Here is a 21,413-nt window from a genome sequence, read left to right as displayed (position 1 = left end):
TCTGTGGAGGAGCTCAGCCGGACTGAGCCAAACGGTACCAATATTGTGTTCTTACTGTACGTGATGCGATCCAAATTAGACAACCTAGACAGATCTAATAATCACAGAGATTCGAGATTTATGTAACAAGCAACGACGGAGTCCGTACATTCTAAGTTGAAATATACAAAGTAACGCGTATTATATCGTCAACCGTCGTGCTCTGTAATCGGTCTCCCCTCAACTCAGATTAAAAAGGGACCTTGATTACTTCCTGAAACAATTTAAACAACTGAAGAATTTCATGCGTCTGAGTAATAACCTTATGTAACGACCATCAAAAGGTTTGTCTGTTAGGTTGTAAAGTAAGCCATCGACTTCGGATAATGCTACTTTTCATAAATGCTTACTCGCAGGGAGAAGACAACCCCGACAGTTCTACGACTACACATTTTTTGTTTTCTTGTGTTACCCTCTTTTTTCTTCTATTGTAGTGCGACAGTACCCGAGCTAGGACACGAGCTGTCTTAGACTAACATTTACTATATTACTAAGAGAAGATATTCTCTCGTTTAGTTAACTGTTTGTAGACGTAATTACATATATATCATTCGTTACAAACCACATCTGATAATTAGGAACGTAAACAGATGTTAAAGTTACTACCGAATGATGTGATAAAGTCCTCACATTCATGTCTGTCTCACTGTTTTTTACACACACGCGAAGACTACGACTATTTAGAATCACATACGTAGCACGGTATATCAGTAACGGGCATTTGTCTCATCACACGCCTAAACTCCAGGATAAAGAACGTAAACGTTTGTCTCATGATTATTGTTGTCGTTTAGACCTCTATTCGTTTACGTAACTGAGAGGTTCGCGGTACCCCTCACGTTGTTCGGAAGCGCGTTTTTTGTCACTTATTCACATATATTCAACGGTACATGTTTCCTCGGAGTGACTTAGTCTTATTTAACCATATGCTTACTTCACAGAGAGGGGGTACTTACAAATCCATTTGGTCACCCGCTCTCGCTCGCGATACTTTTTGAGTCGTAAGCCATCGGCTACTCATTTATTGCTATCGTCGGAGAGCACTCGTCAGACTTAACAGTGTCCACCACATTACTTATCTACGAGTTCATAATACTATTTCACATAGACGTTTTGCCATTTCCGGTCGATCGACAATTACAGATATTGTATTAATTTTATCTATAAATTTATGACCAATCGGTACGATTACTTAGTTTGTAACACGCTTGTTAACCTACGCTTTTTTACCACTTACCTTCACCCGTGCATTTGACTGTGGTTTGTTGTTTGTTGAAACCGGCTCGGTTAACCCTCTCAAAAGCTAGTCGTCGTGCACCATTTTTTTGGTGTTAATTTAATCTTAACCCGCAGTCGACGCTCATGTATGATTAGTACGCCTCAGCAAAACAGGGTAGTTACGTACAACAGGCACACGAGGCCGACGCTCTCCACATCTGAGCGAGCGCGCGAACTTGCAGGCAGCAGGAGAGAGAGAGTTCCGACCGCCCGCAAAAACGAGGGCCGCCTACACAAGTTGCAGAGTAACACTTCCGCTCGTAGCAGGTCAGTCGTTATTGCTAGCCCCTTGGTTTTACTGATTGTAGTTACTGCGTGCTCGTTCATGCAGGAACGTAGCTTTTACGCGTCCAGACGGAGCGTTCCAGGAAACGAGAACCAAGAGTTGGTACGAGGAGTGAGAGTACTGTGTTAGTGATATTATCTATTTTGTAGACCCGCGCCGAGCGCTCTAACGCCCTAGACGCACAGAGCCGAGCGAAGACCCGCAGAAAATGAGCCTTCCGAAGAGTCATCTTCGACGTCGACACTCAGGTCGATCGATAAGACCAGGGCTTCTGGATCCAGGGGATTTGCAGACTGCGCGCGTCGCAGATGGTCCAACGGGGACCTCCCTTAAACGCCGCCAGGCACTATGCGGCCACTTCAACAAATCGCCCGGACGCACTCCATTTTGGATGTATCCTATTTCTTCTTCTCCTCTCCACTGCGCAGTCGCCCGAGATAGTAAAGAACGGATTAGGAGGGAGTCTTTGATTAAAGGCCATGTGTTCATCGTATGTATATTTAGTCGAACTTTGCGTAGACACAAAATCCTAAAAGTACTTCTTTGCATTATCACAAAAAGTCGCTTGTAACACCCTTTTTCGATGAACCCACCGACTCGCGGCCGGATAACAATAGAAGGACGATCTATATTCCCTCTTCGACATTCCTGACACATATTTTGACGGACCCGTGACACCCAAAACCATTGACATCCTTTAGTCGAAAAAACAACCCCTGATAACAAGTCGTCTAATTGTGTGTAAACCGAAGAGTTCACTCATAAATGACTTCGTTCCTACCCACGATAGATCAAATATGGGTTTAATTTCCTTTGTCGGCGAGTACAAATATCCTTCTAACTATACTAAAACCTATCACGAACCTTGTCTTATTCTATTTCGAAACTCGACTTCGAACTAGGACACTAATTTGTTATAACGCTACGACCTTATACAAAAACTCTAGATATAGTCCCATGAAGTTTGAAAAACACTTTCCAGGTGAAAACTAAGAATGATACCGCTAATGTTCCAGTTAACCAGGCCTGAGTTTGCGTCATTTCGACCGGATATATTTAATTTCAAACCTAACCTACATTAGATGGAATAAAACCCCCGGGGAAGACGCCATGTTCGTGAACGGACGAGCCATTTGCCGCGCTGGGCGGGACTATGTGTCTAAAAAAATTATTAAAAAAAGGGAAAAAAATTAAAAAAATATTACCCTGTGTCCAAGCCAGGCCCTAACTAAACGTCAAGGCAGCCTAGGTCTGGAAACCAGGCCTCCAAACCTTCCGACTGAAGATTATACCATAGAAACACGACGTACCAAATACAACGGACCTGAACTAAAAACAGTAGAGAGATATGAGAGAATAATTCGATTACCAAACAATATGGAGGTATTATGAAAGGGTAAAGATTTAGAAAATACTAGTGAAAGATTGAGTGTTCAACTTAGTTCACACACGGTGTAAACCGTTTACCAGGTGAGTCCCGAGGCCCGACAACACACATACCACCGACAGTGACCAACGTCGAGCGAGTTCACACTGTCTCATTCGATGTAAATGAGTTCTTGCAACATGAATCGCAAATGTTAAAAGACATTCTCGAGGAAAAATGGAAACACTGAAGCGGTCGTAAAAGGGTAACATACAACAAAACTATGAAGATGAAATAATTGAACGTACGTACAAACACGTACAACAGGGCGACACGTCGGAGTTGACGGATACGACGTTTTGGATTATAGCTAGAACGTACTTCTCTTAAAATCGACACGTACACGAAACTCGATCATTTTATTTGTATCAAGCGAACACATATCGGAGAAAATTATTGTTACTTAGAAGTGTTTACATTCGACGTAATACATACATGTAATTAGATGAAAAAATTAATATTAGAAATATCAATAGATAATTGTATGATTCCGGGGAGACTACTTGTATACGTATGTAAAAGACAAATAAAACTAGAGGGTATGAAGCAATTATGAAACTGGGACAATTTAGTACCCCAACGAGCTCCGCACAAAGTGCACACACAGACGCCAGTCCATTAACGAATGAAGAACGCAGATTATAGAGAAGTACCACTATAATGCAACGAAGGTGGTGACGAGAATTCAATGCTGAGAGTTTGAGGAACACCAAAGAAGAGCAAACCGTGGAACTTTGTCCTCTTCCATGGTAGAGCGCGGGAACAAGTATGAGCGACACACTAGTCTGAGCTCGTACGCTAAGAGAACCTTGTTACCAAAAAAAGAACCATTACAGAAAAAAGAAATGTTCCAGCGCCCCGAGAGCACCAGAGATGAAAATATGGTATTGCTCTCTCCTATCTCTGAGAAGGAGAAGCCAACATACACGATCCCTCTCACGAAAGCAAGAGCGTATTCTTATGTTAGTAACAGAATCAGCAAAAATGACGAAAAAGCGCCAAACACACAACATCCAAATCGAACGGTAGTAAAGACATTTACGCCGCAAAAAGCAACATAAACAAAAGTCCCAAACAACAAAAAGTAAAGTAATAAACGGTTCCACAAAGGAAACGATCATACACGACACAAAAACCGGCATACCAAATCGCCAAACGTGGACCGGCCGGTGGCATCGGAGCGGCGTGCGACTACGGGAAAGTACCTGGCACCTTAAGCGCCTCGATTCTAGATTAGGATAGGAGGGACGTGTACCCCACTTCATCTTAATTTGTTTAAATTACTTTACATGGGGCCTTCGAAAAGAAAAAACAACAGAAAAACGAAAATCGACCCGGTGGACTTTTTTTAGGTTAACACTTAAACTTACTTGGAACAACTATAGAACTTATAGTGTGATAAAACACCGCATATGGACCAAAGTCAAACATAAAGAAGGTTGTGTGTAACTCGAAGGTATCAGCAAGGATCAAGAAGGCTTAGAGTGAAGTAAATTAATGTCGATCCGTGAACATGTGTCGAGGTATGGTAAGTTTTCGTATGTGGTATTGTACCGTTCGTACTAAACGGCAAGGAAAAAAATAGGGTGAGAAGCGATCTCGGACTAACAAAGGGTAAGTACCACACCAACTCGAGTAGGACCTAAGAAACACGCCGGTTAGTAGGAAAGGTTTTATTTAACACAAAAAGTGTAGATGCAAAAGTGTGTGGACTTTAAGTCTAATAAGGCAACTAACTCCAAAATTTTTATTCATAAAAAACGGCTTCTTTTAAAATTAAGTAGTTGACACATGACATGGATATGGTCTTCGGTGTTAGTTTTCTGGTTTCCCATAACATACATTTGACAACGAGCATCTATATAGTTTAGTTATATTTCACAGAATTTTGTTAAAGACTTAGAGCGTCAGGTTAGGTCAGACCTGTTGCATTCCGTGTTATTTTGCTTATTTTACGTTAGACCAGAAGGAGAAAGCAGGAGTGTCTATAGCTGTTTCGTACCACCTACGCAAGCAAGCCTACTCTCTGCGTTTCTGCGCTGAGCTAATGCTAATGCTAATAATGCAATGCGAGGATAATAAAATGGCGGCTTCAGAAACGTTTTTGGGAGTTTTACGGGGCATGGTTTGCATTCCGCCCAGCCATTCAGACACAGGAACCTTTTTCTCCCACGAAAGTCCCTGCTCTCTAACAGGGACTGAAAAGGGGGTAAAAAAGGTTCTCTATAACTAATTTAGTTCCTGGGACTTTTTGGTGTGAACGCAACTAAATCGTAGTTCTCAGGAACCTTTGTGGGAAAAGTACTTGTGTGAACGCGCCTTATGTTAGGTAGAGAAGTACAATTTTTAAATATAAACTGAGGCAGTATATTTTTTCTCCTTTCTTGATGGAATTGTAACACCTATTGATAGGCTTCAGTCCTGAGACACATCTCAGTTTATCTCAGATAGCCAACAGAAAGATGTAATACATTAGTCGAGCAGCTGTGTGCAGCGCTCACTAAAAGCTTTGGGTTGTAAAAAAACACATGATATAATATTCAAGGACATGAGGTTATTGGCATCTTCCATTCAGAGGAAAAAAGAGAGTCTTCACTTCTAGTCAGACTAACCTCACCGGAGTCAGTTTGCCACGGTGTAGCAGAGGCCTAACGTCATTCAGTGTATGTTTACACTCTGGAACATAATCATAGGAAACTTAAAGTGAAACAGCGTCAGATCTCACTACTGTGTACTATTTTATTTGGTTAAACTCCAGTTAGGCCCCGCTGGATTATGAAGTCTAATAAATACAAAGTCGTGTTTTGTTTAGAGAGTCAGGCCAGCACTCAACTTTCCATCCAGGCAGCGGAGCATAAAGCAGACGTACAATAGGTAAACATTGGCTGGTCATGTGAACGGAGCAGCCGCAGCAATGAGAGTCACTTCTGTCAACTTTCTCAGACTTACTGCCTCAGATCCAGAACAGCAACAAGCTCTCTCAGCCAATAATAATGTTTCAACATTTCTCTCAGTTCGCTCACTTTGTACCCACAGCTCAGTGAAATTAGGGCCTTTGAAGCTGAAATCTAATCATTATTTTTAAGTCGCTTTTAATTAAAGAGACTGAATGTTATTTGACATGAGAAATCCATGAAACCCTTTGAGAGGCAGGGACTTGTTTGTTTTGTGTCTAATTATCTATACAACTGCTGACTTGTACAGCTGTTGGTGTTTTACTTTCCCCGGTGGCTTTGTAATATTTACCCTCTTTAATAACTTCAGTAGAATAATTACGATTACAAAACAAAGATCCCATTTAAATCCATTTTATTGTAGCACTGCAGTCTTCATTAAAGTTTGGTGCTCATGCAGTTCCAGTAAACTCTGAGACGTTAGTGAACTTTTAACAATTGACTCAACAATGTTACCATCAAAAGACCAGAAGAGCTCAACTTCACAGTTTTTATTTTAGTTGAATTATCCAAATATGTTCTTTATGATAACACTTTCTACAGAATCCTTTGACGGCAGTAAATTGTTCCTTCTCTAGTTGAGTTCAAAATTGTTAACTAGGGGCACATAAGTAATAATGCCAAGAAACAAGAACTACAACCATTTCTGGGAGCGGTCCAACATGATACCTAAAACAAAATGAAAATCTGAATAGTCTGTTTAACAAAACTTGTCATGTATCATACACTTGTGTTTATTTTCGGAAATAATCAAAAATCCAATGCTAAAATCCCATTTGTTGAGGGATGCTAAGGTTTGGCTTATTAAAACACATGATCCCTGCAGTACTCTATAAACAGAAAAAAATTATTCCAAGTAAATTAAATTTTATGTTTTAATGCTCACATCTCATATAAACTCATCTGATAACCTTTAACGAATGGTTGTTAGTTGTCTTTGTAGAGGGTCACAGGGTAAACTGTTGTGAAAAGCGTCAAAACAGCAGCAAATTAACGCTGAATCAGCTTCAAGAGAGCAGCTGACTCATTGGCTCAACTGGAACTCTTGCATCTATGCCTCCTATTCATGCATGTTATGTTCAGTCACATTTACTTTCATTACGGTACATTTCGTAATTTCTCAGTAATCCTTTATCCAGGCCTGCCAGCATGTCAACTCATTCCGAGCTGTTTACAATTACTTGTGAAGAGGATCAATATCTGCCTCCCTGACCCCCTTCTCCTACAGCGGTCAGTGTTTCGTACTCCGCTGCTCACATATAGTTGTCTCTGTTTTGAAGTTGGTGACTTATTTTGTACCCTCAGTGACACAGACACTAAGAGGCCAAATCAAACCAAGAGTCAGTCAAAAGTGAGTCATCCTTTCAGCTCCTGTACTTTTCACTTATGGCCCTGAGGCGGCCCTGACTCAAAGGCTGTCCTATGTCCACTATGCTTTCTTAATTAACGCTTTTTTATCTATCATGCACATATATGTCATGCTTGGTTTGTCCCATGAACTTTGGGACATGTTTAAGGTCTGTTGGGTAATATCAGAAATTACAATAGTCATACTTTCTTTCCTTTTTTTCTTCGTGCTAATTCAATTCTTTGCAAACAGTGCTATGGTTTGTTACATCTGAGTGTGTCTGCGTGGTTAGCGAGGAGGGCAGCGGCTCAGTGAGGGGAAGGATATTGGGTTTTACAAGGTAACTTTAGGGCCTATTTATGCAAACACCAGGAACAGTTACAGTTACCTTATCTCCCAAATCAATAAAAACACAGCTGCTTCACAGTGAGGCCAGGATCAATTCCACAAGTTTAATTAAACTGAATCGGCTCTGGTTGATCATGCACCCCTTAATACTCATAGGCTCCGTGAAGCATTTAAAACAATTTCTCGCAGAGGTGTCATTGTGTCAACACTGTCGATTTTTAAAAGTAGTTCCATAAAATAAAAAGCTATCATTCAAAACCCTTACAGTATGTCTTCAAATGAACATATTAATCCCATTTAGTAGCAAAGCTCCGGTATTCATCATTTAGAGCAGGGGTGTCAAACTCAATTTCATCACGGGCCACATCAGCATCATGGTTGCACTCAAAGGGCCGGTTGTAACTTCAAGACTATATAAATATACATATATAAATATATAATATACATAAAATAATGTATTATATTACATGATTACCTCTGCATTGGATTATTATCGGATAGGGTAATAACTTCATAATTAACTACGTCTGAAAGCAGAAGTCTAGGGCAAATAATTGCAAGTCTCTTCAGTGTGCATGTCACAAAATGATTTAAAAAGAAAAACCAAATTCTGAAGAAAAAAGTCTAATTTGAGATGCATTGTGGGGCGAGTAGTTTATGGGCAATATGCTTCTGTAAAGCGGCATGTAACTGTATAATACACATATGATATTCTTTGCAAGCTCTTGTGGGTTTGCATGAAATGAAGTCGCGGGCCGGATTTGGCCCCCGGGCCTTGAGTTTGACACCCCTGCACTAGAGGTTTCTCAATACTCAAATTTCCCCTCCTAGACTCCTTTCCTCGACTCCTACCCTCGAGACTTGGTCAGAATTCAATCCTAACCCTAACCCTAAAACAGAATCAAATCTTTAATCAAACTTCTAAAAGTAAAGTGAAGTTGTTTCTCAAAATACAAATTTTAGGCTAAAATAACTGCACTCTCCCTCCCATCAGTATTGGCACCAAACTAAAAACTTTTGTGGATCATCACATATCTGTTACTAGTTAAACTGCATAAACAATGAGGCCGGATAAACAAAACACTGATTTAGATCTGTTTGTCTCTGGATTCTAGTATTCTCATCTGATAAGAATCTCCAAGGGAAAGCTTGAGTCTGCTGGAGTTCAGCTCTTTCTGGCTTTACCAGTTTCTTTTCACAAAGTCTTTCCTCAGCTCATTCCCTCTTGCTCTCACCCTCTCTAGCCCTCAATGCTCAGTGTGGGGCCGGCACATTACCATAAGATTTACAGAGACTTTTAAAGCACATTCCCCAACATAAGGGTGTTGTTGTGAGCATGTAACAACCTCATGGCTGTGTTTGGGTCACTTTAAGCCCACTGCATTCACTTCAACTTGTACACACATCACACACTTGGGCAGCAAAACATACCCCGACACACACATAATAACACTAACAACAACATGCTGTTCTGCTCATATTATTATCACTCATGGCTACTACTACTTAGGTTGTCCATTCCAACCAGAATCTGTATGTTATGTCAATATATAATTGTATTTTTATTTACCACTGCAACACAGAGTATTCTACAATGTTACACTTATTTTATAAATACTGCTTACTTACTTATTTTACTTCTGTTTGTAGTTCTGTACATTTTTATTTTATTTTTATTTATACTATGTGCATGCCTTTTTTAATCTAATACTATATTTTTCTTCTCTATCTAAACTGCTGTAACATGTAAATGTCCCCCTCTGTGGGACGAAAAAAGCAATTCTGACTCTGATCGCACTAACATGCTGAACATTTACTTTACAAACAGAAAAGGCACAGTATGGATTTGTACAGTGTCCTTGACTTTATTTTGTCTTGCGCAGCATTTCTCCGTTTCCTGTCCATCCCTTCCTCCCTTCCTCCCCTACCTCCCCCTTCTCCTCCTCCCCCTCCCCCTCCACAGGAGTGTTGTTGAATGACAGTCTCCCATCACGGAGGCTTTCTGACAAATGGGGCCAAATGGAGTGGTGCCACTGTTGCTGCTGGCCGGCAGTCCACTCTGAGGTTATTGCTGATCTCTGCTCTCACTGATATTTATATCCCACATCTCCAGACTAGTTGTAAGTGTTTGATTCACTTTTCATATGTTGTCTCCTGTGTGGACCTCACAGCTGCTGGTTAGCAATGTACTGTGTTTTCTTACTGTAAACTACTGTACTGTGTATTTGTGGGAAATGTCATTTTCTATTTTAGTGTTATAACAGTACAGTTGGAAAATGCGGAATCCTTTTTATATTTGAATTCTGTATGACATGACTTGATTTTCTACATTTTATTGAATTTCATTTAAATAAAACAAATTTGAATAGTTTTTTTTTCCTATCAGAACCTTTTTTTATTACTGAGGATCAAATAAGATTTGGTCAGGAGCAATGTGTGCGACTACCTGAGTCAGTAATGGCCTGTTTTTCACAATAAAGTCTTCCAAAATAACTAATCGTAAATATTGAATATTATTAACCATAATTACCCTTGTGGTTTGTAAAAGGTTCTGTCCAAATGAGAGCATTCACAGAACTGTAAATTGAGCATGATTTGTATTTGACTGTAATCTAGATGAATCAATATAAAGAATAAAGAAAGAAAATCCTGCATGTTCTAGATCTGAGGCAAATAAAGGAGCAGGCTTTTAACAAGGCATACAAAATATTACAAATGCGAAAGATATTAAAAAAATGCACTGATCAGGTCCTGAATGTGTCAGTTGCTTCAGGACATGGACAGGGATACATTTATCTAATTATGGAGAGTAATATCAACACGTCCTTGACTTGTTACAAGGACCACCTACACAGGTTTGAAGTAAATACATTTAGCTCGACAAAGATTCCAAACATAGACCCCTGAGGGATTCTTTCTCTCTGGTATTCTGCGTTTTTATGGCTCTTCTCATCCAGCTGTTTCTTTCTCATTTCACTGTCGTTCTATCCATTATGCAAATAGCCGCACTGCCACAGCAATCCTCTTGTGAGGCTGCATGGTTAAGCCCAAATGTATGTGATGAGTGGTTTTTTTTCTTCTCCGTCTTCAGAAAAACCCACAATTTTTTCACAGATAAAGTCAAATATAGGCATGGAGGCAAAATCCCATCACAAGCAGCCACTCAAGATCCTTATGAAAATAATTCTAGAGCCAAGTGTGAAATGCATCAGGATGTAGACACAATCTGGATCCATTCATGGAAGATAACAAGCAGTGACAATGCGCTTAACATTCAGTACTTAGGAGGAGGAAAAGCAGTTTGTTTTACTAAAAGATGTTAAGGTTGTGTTCAGTTTTAAGGTCAGGATCATCTAACGCACAATTGAAGAGCTAGTTAAATAAGAAAAGCCTCTGCCACATGTATGTACAGCCTGCCACAGACATTCTTTTCCAGCACAACTAATCGAGTGCCACTTGCGTGACCTCTGAAGGAGCATGACCAACAGCATGCCATCAATTATTTATACTTATTTAAAACTCTTGTGATTATCCTAGAGAAGAGAATTTTACTGTACTTCTTCATTCTCGCCCATCTCATAGAATTGCTTTCAGCTGCAGCAGGCAGTTGTTTGAGTTATTTAAGTTAGTGACTAGCTGCTAAACATACAGTGGAGCACTTAGAGTGACTGGTATTTACCTCGTGAATTTTTAGGGACCGAAACAGAGCTAAAAGAGAGTGAAAAAGTACCAATACGCATCAGTTGGCTGGAACACAACTCTCAAACTCAAAGATTTGTCAGTGTTGTGTTCACAACTTATAGCTGCTGCTCCCAAGTGTTGTAAACACCCTGCAACCGTTAAATACCCCCTTTAAAGGATAAGGAAAAAGACAGAATTACAAACTTTACCAAAATGTCTGTCCAACATAGTTGTATGATCTAGATTTGCTCAGTACAGAAACAAACAATGAGACAGGCCTGCACAAAACATTTTACAGACTTAACACCATGTTTTTATCAGCCTCTAAAGCAGGGGTGTCAAACTAAATTTAATCGGGGGCCACATCAGCATTATGGTTGCACTCAAAGGGCCGGTTGTAACTTTAAGACTATATAAAAATACATCATATATATAAAATAATGCATTATATTACATTATTGTCTCTGCATTGGATTATTATCGGATAAGGTAATAATAACTTCATGATTAACTACGACTGAAATCAGAAGTCTAGGGCAAATAACAATGTCTCTTCAGTGAGAATGTCACAAAATGATTTTAAAAGAAAAGCCGAATTCAAAAAAAAGAAGTGACATTTTGAAAAGAATAAGTGACATTTAAAAAAATTAATTACCGTAACATTAAAAAAATAAATCAAATTCTGAGAAAAAAGGCATATTTTGAAGAAAGAAAATCTAATCCTGAGAAAAAAAGTCAAATTTGAGATACATTGTGCTCCATATATATGGGCAGTGCTTCTGTAAATCGGCATGTAACCGTATAATAAACATTATATTTTTTGCAAGCTCTTGTGGGCCACATAAAATGAAGTCACGGGCCGGATTTGGCCCCCGGGCCTTGAGTTTGACACCCCTGCTCTATGGCATGACTTTTTATTTTGGGAGGAAAAAAATGTTTCACCATGTATTTTAGGAGCTTAGGGGTCCCTGATATTATATCAAGTATACAATTTGACCCCCCCACACCCCTCAACCAGGGGTTGGTTTGTTGCCTCAGAGCAACAATGTGCTACGAGGGTATTGAAACACCAAGGATTTCTACAAATCAGAAGAAATAGACTCTGTATGAATTAAAAAGATTTTGTGTGTGTGTGTGCGCGCGTGCGTGCGTATGTGTATATTTCTGCGTGTGTCTGTGCATGTATGTCTATATATGTGTGTGTATGTGTATATGTGTGTGTGCATGTGTGTGTATGTATGTCTATGTATGTCTATATGTGTATGTGTGTGTGCATATCTATGTGTGTATGTATGTCTATGTGTGTGTGTCTGTGCATGTCTGTATGTCTATATGTGTCCGTGTGCATGTGCGTGTGCGTGTGTCTAACCCTATCTTGGCCTTCACTGTCCTCACTGTCAGACGGAATAGCCCTAACAGCCTGATCGTGTCCCTTCTGCCCATAACATGTGTTGGGGTCCATTTCCTGTAAATATCAGTAGATGGTAAAGTAAAAACATTGACTAGGTTTATCATTTTTTTCACAACTGGGACACAACGTGCAGACCTATTTACATGTGAATGAAGCCCATGGAAAAGGACCTCTCTCTGCTTTGCCCTTTTTACTTTCCTCCCTCTCATCTCTGCGTTGCTCTAAACTATGTGCTCATTTTTATGCCGGATAAAAGAGATGGCTGCATTTAAAGAGATATTTTCTCAGTTTATTCCTGAGAGAACTGTTCTGGGCACAGATGTATCAACAACAACTCTCGATGTGCATAATAAAGCTAAAAATGTAAATTGAGGTCATATATCTGACTATTGATTTGGTAATCTAGTGACCACTTGAATATTAGCTCTTCTGGTAGAAATGTAAGTAAGAGCAAGTGTCCAGCATTAGCAACCATTAGCTGTCTGAAGATGGAAACAGGAAAAAAGTTGCTAAAGTGTCTGCGCCAGTGCGCCATAAATAGTGGTGAAAGCCCCCCCTGCATGAAACAGACTCCATTGGACCCTTTTGTTGACTTCCGTAATATAATGACATCACTATGCAACACTCGCGCTTCTATTGGCTAGCGCTCCAACACATCTCCAAGAGGTTGACAAATCACAACAGAGCCGGCCAGCTAACCAATCAGAGCAGACTGGGCTCTGGTTTCAGACAAAGGTTGAAAAGAGGCACACAGGCAGTATGAGAAAAATAAAGAGCTTTTTGAACATTAAAGCATGGAGACATGTCCCAGTAGAGACACTAAATACAAAAATGGACCTGGAAATGAGCTTGATATGAAGAGTGTTTGCATCAAAATGTACTTAAAAGTATAAAAGGTAAACTTCCTTAATCCGGATTGGCTTCTATATTGTAGAATATTAAATCATATTCATAAAAAAACATTTTAATGTTGTAGTTTGTCAACACCGAGACTATTCTTTGCATTTGATTGCATAAAAGAGGTCATGCTGCATTATATGATGTAATTTATTCAGGTGTGAAATGACTGTAGTGGAGTAGAAATTATAACATTTGAAATATATTAATGCAATATCTGCATGCATGCGTGTGTGAGAGTAAAAATGGATGCATGAGGAAGTTTGAACTGTTCCTTAGGCTTGCCTGATGTGAGCTTATAGTCGGATGATATTAGATTATTCCTCTTCCTACTTCCACTTTTCTATTTCTATTGAACCGTTAGCAGGGAACTTCTGTGGCGGTGAGCTTGAGAGAGGCTGCCGGACTGGTTGAGAGGAGAAAGTCATCAATCACTTTTTGAAGTTTAAGTCTAAGTTGGGAAACCTTACTGTGGAGGTGAGAACATTCTCAATGTTCTCACTTATTCGTGTAAGATCATAACCAGAAGCTCCGAGCTTCGGGAGATGGATTAAAACGATGAAATGTAGCAGTTCTCTTTTTCTTTCTTCGCATCCCCTTCTCCATCATGGCAGAGAGCCCAGCGCATAAAGCGGTGTGGCTTATACGCTGGCTAAGAGAAACATCTTTCTCCTGGAAATATGTTCACTGTTGGTTATTCACATTCTTCATCAGCAGCACAGCAGAGTCCTTCCCATCGGCCATGAAGACAAAATACAGTTTTTTCTGGCCTAGTTAATAACACACCACTTTCTGCCTTTTAACTATCTTGTTTGGAGCAGAGGAGGAAAAAAGAGGCAGTGGAAAATGAGGGGGAAGAGAAAGAGTGATCACTCTCACCGGCCTACAGTGCAGGCTTGATCCCCCTGGATTTATTTGTGTACATAACTCTTTCTTTCTGTCTCTCCCCTTCTCTTTCACTCTCCCACTTTCATTCTTTTGTGCCGCTCTGTGTCTATAACACAAACACCCACATGGTGCTACCGCTACCCAGCATGCAAATATACAGATTCACATAACCATCAAATTATCGTGCTGCCTTTGAACAGAAATGCTACACCCACGTCTTTTACAGATGCCACAGTTAATTATTCCATTCAAAGAGTGAGAGGAGAGCTTCCTGCGCCACGACGCTCGCATCAAATCAGCCGGACGGAAAAACAAACCGAGGACGATGCAAATTCCAGAGAAACAATTGCAATTTGGAACTTTTTACAAGTTTCTAATGCTGTTAAAGTAATGGTTAAAAGGTCACTAGAGCAAAAAGGCTGTTCAATTCATCACATTGCCATGTAATACCCCCCACCCCTCGACCCCCTTCCCAGCAGAACAGACTGAAGTCCCATTCATCTGACCACAGAGGCCCTAGTCAACAGCTTAAGAGCCAAATGGAGAGCCTACTCATAGTAGCAAGCAAACAGGAAAAACCATGTGACCAGACTGCCTTGTTCTCCAACTCGCCCTTTAACTTTTTCCACAGAATCAGATCTAAATCTTTCCATCCCAGCCGGGCACTTCCAATCTGACTCACCGTGCTGCGTCTCGGGGTGGGTGCTGGTGTCAGGCTCCATGTTAACTTCTCAGTGTGATGATCAGATCAACGCTCCCATATCCTGAGGCAACGTAACTGAACTACAACTACTGGCTTGTGTCTGCTGCCGCCGCCACTGCGCCCCAGCTGTTCTCTCCGGACAGAGTGTGGCCCTGCCAGCTCAGCTTGTAGCGCTGCGTTACATCTGTCTGACTGAGCCCCTCTCTGGAGAGCGGAGAGAGAGAGAGAGAGAGTATGACAGAGCACGGAGAAGAGGGAGGAGAGAGAGGTTTCCACATTGTGGCGGTGGAGAGAGAGAGAGAAATATATGGGTGGAGTGGCAAAATGTTTCCACTTTGATCAATTTTAGATACTCAGCATTTTTTTTTCTCGTCATAAAAAGTGGCTAACATCAGTTTGGAAAACATTAACATGGCAGCAGAATTTAGGAACTTTATTTTAGTACTGCATCCTGGACTTTACCAATATGTGGACCCTGACTGTGCATCCTGGCATGCTTTTACTCACATTTCAATTTGGCACAAGCTTCCTCTGCTGACCTGAATTTACAGCTTGAGTGGAAATGTCAGATTGGGGCTGAAACTATCAATAATTTTAATTTAAAATCCAATAATTCAGACAATGACCCAAATGTATGCACTTGATAATGATATAAAATAGAAATTCTATAAATTTTGATACTGGACTAAGAAATGATTAGCATTTTGTTTTGGAGGAGTAATTGATTACGAAAGTAGTTTCCCTATTTATCTTTCTACTGATTGACTATTTGTATAAAGGACTAATTGTCCAGCTCTAGTTAAAGAGGCCCTATTATGCTTTTGGGGGGTTTACCTGTCCTGTAGTTTGTTGTATAGGTTAAGTGCATGTAAATGGTCTGCAAAGGCGAAAATCCCTGTGTTTCCTCCAGAGGGAGTCTCTCTCCCACACACTCCCCTTCCTGCCTGTAGCGCCTCCATTTAACTCCTTTGTGTACTTCTGTATCATAATGACATCACTATGTAACACTTGCGCTACTATTGGCAAGCACTCCAACCCAGAGGGTGATAAGAGGTGCTGCAGCACAGGCAGTATGAGAACAAAAATGAGCTTTTTGAACATTAAACTATGGAGACATGTCCCAGTAGAGACACTACATACTGATATGAAACTGAAAATGAGCCAAATAGGGCCCCTAGGGTAACGTGAAAAAAACTAAGAGACTGAACAAGGAATACTGCAACTTATCCTCAGAAATATGTCATTGCAGCATTTACATTGACTGTTTGATTATACTCTGCTAATGCTGTCTTCAGTGACAAAATACAGCCAACTATTACTAATTCTCAAAATGTATAAATAATTGTAATAGTATATTCTAAATCCAGGGAAGACACAGGTAAACAAGACCTTGTTAAAATATACATCACAGGAAATGTTGAGGCGCTTAAAAAATATATAAGCAACAACAAGTATTTTGGCTACAAGGCATGTTCAAATCACTCTCCAGCCTTTGGTCAGGTATCCAGTTCTAGTTAATCCTATCCTAAGTGTTGCCGCTTCAATGTAAATATTTACAGCAGAAAGAGAAAAACTAGGGAGAAAATAGGGCAGTCTATGCCCTAGCATCTTCAAAGAAGTTAGGCGAGAACCTTTCCAAAGCAGCATCAAAAAGAAACTTTTACTTCAGAGAAATTAAGCTAAGCTGTTCAGGTGGGAGCAAAACGCTCCGTCGTTAGCATGTTTGTGCCAAACCGCGACGATTTGGAAAGAACAGAGGCGGCCGGCGCTCACTATTCACACAGAGGATGAGAGCCCTCTGCTCTCTGATTTGCTGTGCATTCCTATTGATCTCTCTGATTTGCTGTGCATTCCTATTGATCAGAGTTCTCATTCATAACACTCCGTTCGATGTCTCACTATGGGATGCGCCTCAACACGTATGCAAACAGAAGCATCAATCTCATTACGCCAATCCTGATTGGCTGGTGATCTTGACGTCTACGTCAGGGAATCCACCCACCCTTTAAGTAGCTTGCGCTACGTCGCAGCGTCATTAAAACACCTCTTCTCGCTTCAGAGCATATCTCGAATATCAGTAGCCGGGCTAGCTTAACGGTCAACAGACTGAACCCAAGCTAACATTCGGTCGACGGGCGCTTGCCGGTTACTTTTTTTGCTTTGCAGAAGAATTGAACAAATATTAACACACCAGTTAATATTGTAATCTGCCCCGCCGTTTTTTCTTTCGAAATAACGGTAAGGTTTGATTTTTTTCTTCAAACAGTAACATACCTGTTGCTAGTTTATCCCTCTGCGCCGACTCCACGGCGAGCAAGGACGGACTCTTCTCTCCCTCACACCAGAGGAGACGGAGGTAAGAAAGATATTAACACACCAGTTAATATTTTTTAAAGGAAAATCTACCCCGTCGTTTTTTCCTTTCGGAATAACGATAAGGTTGTTTTTTTTCGGTAACATACCACCGACACAACAGAACAGGAGTGGATCCTGTACTACACAGAGACTCTTTTCCGTACTTTCGCACACGCTCCCACCTCTTTGTGCCGTTGTTCGAGTTCTACTTAAATACACACTGGCAACCTCCAGAGACGAGGTCCTGGGGGTGTCCAGGTGGGGAGGATAGTAGGGGGGTCGGGTATGTCTGTACCCAGACACCACTGTTGGAAGGCGCTATCCCTGTCGGTGGGTATCGGTGCGGGGCATGATCTTTCCAGCCCACGTAGGTCACTCGTCACGGTAATGTGTAAAGATCACTGGTAGTGAGGAGGCGCGCGGCGTAAACATACGTGTACACCAAGGAGAGGTCAGACCCGGTACGTGGGGGGCGGCCGAGGGCTTAGGACACCAAAGTAACACCGACTACCGACTGCGTACTAGGGGTCATTGGGGCGTCTGTACTAGACTTCTCTGTATAAAACGCAACCCCGACCTTTACTCCGCCCTCCCGTTCGGGAAACTTCCCGAAAAGTGAGGTAGACAACTGTCCGTCCGACATTTCCTGTTAAGTCCGCATCCGGGTCCTTCCATATCAGACCCGACCCCCCCTTGTTGTAACGAGAAATAATGACGACAAATAATGCTTTTTGGGTCAGTCCGGTCCACAAAATGCTTGTAAGACACCGCCAAATTAATCGGAAGACGAGGCTGAAGGTCCTTTCCTGGGTTAGCCAAGGTCTATTCAACGGTCCGCTTATGGGACAAACAAGAATTGCCGATAGCGCCGGAAGGCAATGTGGCATGTTTATGAGTACCGCGACTTCTCTAGTCTGGCTTCCCTTCTGAGACATGAGGCAATTGTCTGTGGGACTTTCCGTCTTGGAGTCTATGAAAGGACAAAAGCCTAGATATGACCCTAACCTTTATGCGGCCAGAAAGTCCAGCCTGACTACAACTTGGTTGGCAAAACCACGTGCTCTGCGTTGTCTTCCCACACTCACTCGTAAGACTTTAAACATAGAAACTTCTATAAACAAGTCTCGGGAGTTTTCAGAGTAAATCCCGGCTTAAGGGCCCCCCAAAAAAGGGGGGAGGGGCCAAACCCCTTGCTCCTTTAATGGAACTTGTCGGCGAGACCTGAGACAAAGCATCCCATAATATCTATATCGGCAAGAAAAGATATTCGCTCTCTTAGAGAACGGGAGATCTTATACCCCCGGCTGAGAGAGGCCGAGAACCGCTACGTCCTACGCGGCTTTTCACCTCCCCCACTGTCGGCTTAACCTTCAGACATGGGCAACGATAACAGAACCGTCTTTGGGTTCGTCTTAGACACGTCGTAGGGGGTGAAAAGCGAAGAGTTTCGCTGCACCCTCTACAGTGTAAAGGGACAGCAGAACGCGGAGACACAGATAAACAACACAATACCGCCGGGGAGATCACAGACTTTTGTGAGCCCACCATGGGGTTCAAACCTGTTAGGGCCAGCTGTGACGCGTACGCGCACCGCCACTACCCGGAAGTGTCGGGGGCAGGTAAGCAGGCGAAGACTCCTTCCTCCGGTCGGTCCGGTGAGAATCTTCCCCCCATCGTGCAGCCTGACAATAGACAAAAAAAATACAACAAAGAGGAAAGTAAGAAATAACTGACACGGGCCGCGGGAACCGAAATTCGGACCTTTTGATGTCACCTTTTTAATAAATAATTCCTTTGGGTTATCACCTACTGTACACCAACCCACACTGAATTGTGCCTCGGTTCCCTCCGAACGAGAGAACTACAATCGAGATAAAGGGGAGTACCGCGGCTTTGAACCTCCTAACTGCAGACTGTAGTGAAGCTCGCCCGCCCTTATACCCCCCGTACCCAACGTGGGGGCCTTTTTGTGTACTCGTAGATTGTACCTTGCACAAGACCTCGACCCCTTCTTGTCCCTTGAAAGGTCGGAGAAAAATAGTTTCCTCTCCTCTCCCCACAGTTCCGGCGGGAAAAGAAGAAGGAGCAGACCACCGACTTCAGACCTGGCCGACACGTACTCGCCGACGACCGCCTTTGGCCTCTGAAAGAACCGGTCCGAGCAAGAGCACAGACCACGACCTCTGGGCCCCGCCCGACACCCGGAGACGGGCACAAAGCCTAGAATTTTGCCCGTCCTCATCCGTCGGACTCGCTTCTGACGGGCACCTCGGCCAACTTCCCGCCGCCGACCTGGGAAAGCCCCTTCTGCGTTTGCGACCTCTCGGAGTAGGAGAAGAAAACCTAAGTGTGGCGGCCGACGTAGCTCGATCTCGCCTCGGTTTATACGGGAGCCCCTTGTTTATCCGTACAGGTTCTGCAGGAGAAAAGGGCCAGACCCTTCCAAGTAAGTCGGCAAATTCGGTGGACCGGAGAGAAGGACGGAATGGTGGTAATAGGGGTCGCAAAACGGGCACCGAACTGACGTGTCGCGACGGTGTGCGCTCCGGTTTACAAGGCAACTAGCCGACGCTAAAGCAGGGGTGGCTGCCGTTTCCCGAGTCCCAAACAAGCAGTACAGGAGCGTCTCGAGGCGGACCATCCGCCAGTCGCGTCGCTCCCTCTGCAACTCGCGGGAACCGCCTGTTTCGACGCCGAAAATATCCCGAGCAGCCGAGTAACCGGGACTGACCGTCGGCAATGGCGGAAACGGCCATCGGACCCAAAGCGACGAGCCGACGGGCTTCGGTCCGGCGCCACCTCCCAACTCTCCAATCCCGACGGTGGTCGCCGAGGTACCCGCCGTAGACACCCTCGTTCCGGCTCGAAGAGTACTGGCAGTAAATCAGGTTTCTCCTCCGTGCGGGACCTAAACCCGACGGACAACGACCTTTCCCGCCAGAGTAAGGTGCTACCTGGCTGGCGAACAGGTCGTAGAGGACTTTATCGACCCTCTTCGACCCGGAAGAAGTAGGGAGCGACGAACCCCGTTCAAAGAAGGGGAGTAATCGCTCTAGACCTCCAGAGGAACCGGTGAAAAATCCGAGTCCCCTGCCAGGTTTCGGACCTTCGTCGCGCAACCTGTGCCCGGACTCTTCAGGTATGAAACTCTGTCCCCCGCTTCGACCAACAAGAAGGCCCCCCTCGCCTGTAAGCGGAACGGCCGAACCGTCGGACCCGTCTACTTTGCTTCTACAGTAGAAGCAAGAGTAGGCCGGCTATTACTCCTTGAGTCCGTAGGAGAGTAAGGGAGGAGGTATATTAGGTCGAGATCCTGTAGCAGGAGGCGCCCACCTTGGTGCCCACTCCGAGGCAACCGCTCGGGTCGACTTGTCGCCCCACACCGAGCGAGAGCACCGAAGAACGGCGGTGGCCCGGGTCGCACTGTGCCGCGTCCCGAGGCTAAGGCGTCGATGGCGGCAACAACTCCGGGGTCTGCTGTGTCTGCGCCGCCGAGTAGAGCGCCGACAGCGGTGGTCACAAGCTAACGCCGGCCGCTTAGTTGCCTGTACTTCCAGGACAAGGGCTGCCGAATCGAACCGGCGTGTTACGGGCGGTGGCTTGCCCCCATAGCTATCGAAGGACCCGCACAAGGTTCCGGGTTCAAGTCCTGCTCGTCTGACACACTCAGGCAACGGGGCACTCTAGAAATTTTTGGCCGTCGGCGTCTTTCGGCTCGGACGGCTGAGGAGACCACACCTCCCTTGCCTTCTTCCCAGGTAGGAGCAAACGGGCCCCACAGCCGCGCCTACCCTGTTCG

General features: G+C 43.1%; 1 protein-coding gene and 1 long non-coding RNA gene across 2 annotated transcripts in view; both read right to left on the bottom strand.

The window, feature by feature from the left end:
• Positions 1–15,441, bottom strand: LOC104957041 (uncharacterized). The gene is made up of 3 exons (XR_799625.1): positions 15,239–15,441; positions 5,703–5,705; positions 1–12 (listed from the first exon to the last, which is right to left on the bottom strand). It is a non-coding gene; the product is annotated as an uncharacterized lncRNA (long non-coding RNA).
• Positions 15,442–20,175: 4,734 nt separating this feature from the next.
• LOC104957116 (ryanodine receptor 2-like) overlaps positions 20,176–21,413 on the bottom strand; it is an 88,987-nt gene continuing 87,749 nt past the window's right edge. The window contains exons 31-32 of the mRNA XM_010784730.1: positions 20,948–21,226; positions 20,176–20,845 (exon numbers count right to left, since the gene is read on the bottom strand). Coding sequence (XP_010783032.1) covers positions 20,176–20,845; positions 20,948–21,226 — 949 coding nt within the window. The remainder of the gene's footprint in view (positions 20,846–20,947; positions 21,227–21,413) is intronic.

This window comes from Notothenia coriiceps, unplaced genomic scaffold (genome assembly GCF_000735185.1).
Source record: "Notothenia coriiceps isolate Sejong01 unplaced genomic scaffold, NC01 NC01_scaffold00026424, whole genome shotgun sequence".
NCBI classification, from domain to species: domain Eukaryota; kingdom Metazoa; phylum Chordata; class Actinopteri; order Perciformes; family Nototheniidae; genus Notothenia; species Notothenia coriiceps.
The sequence above is the reverse complement of the archived record's forward strand: the minus strand, read 5'-3'. Positions and strand labels throughout refer to the sequence as shown.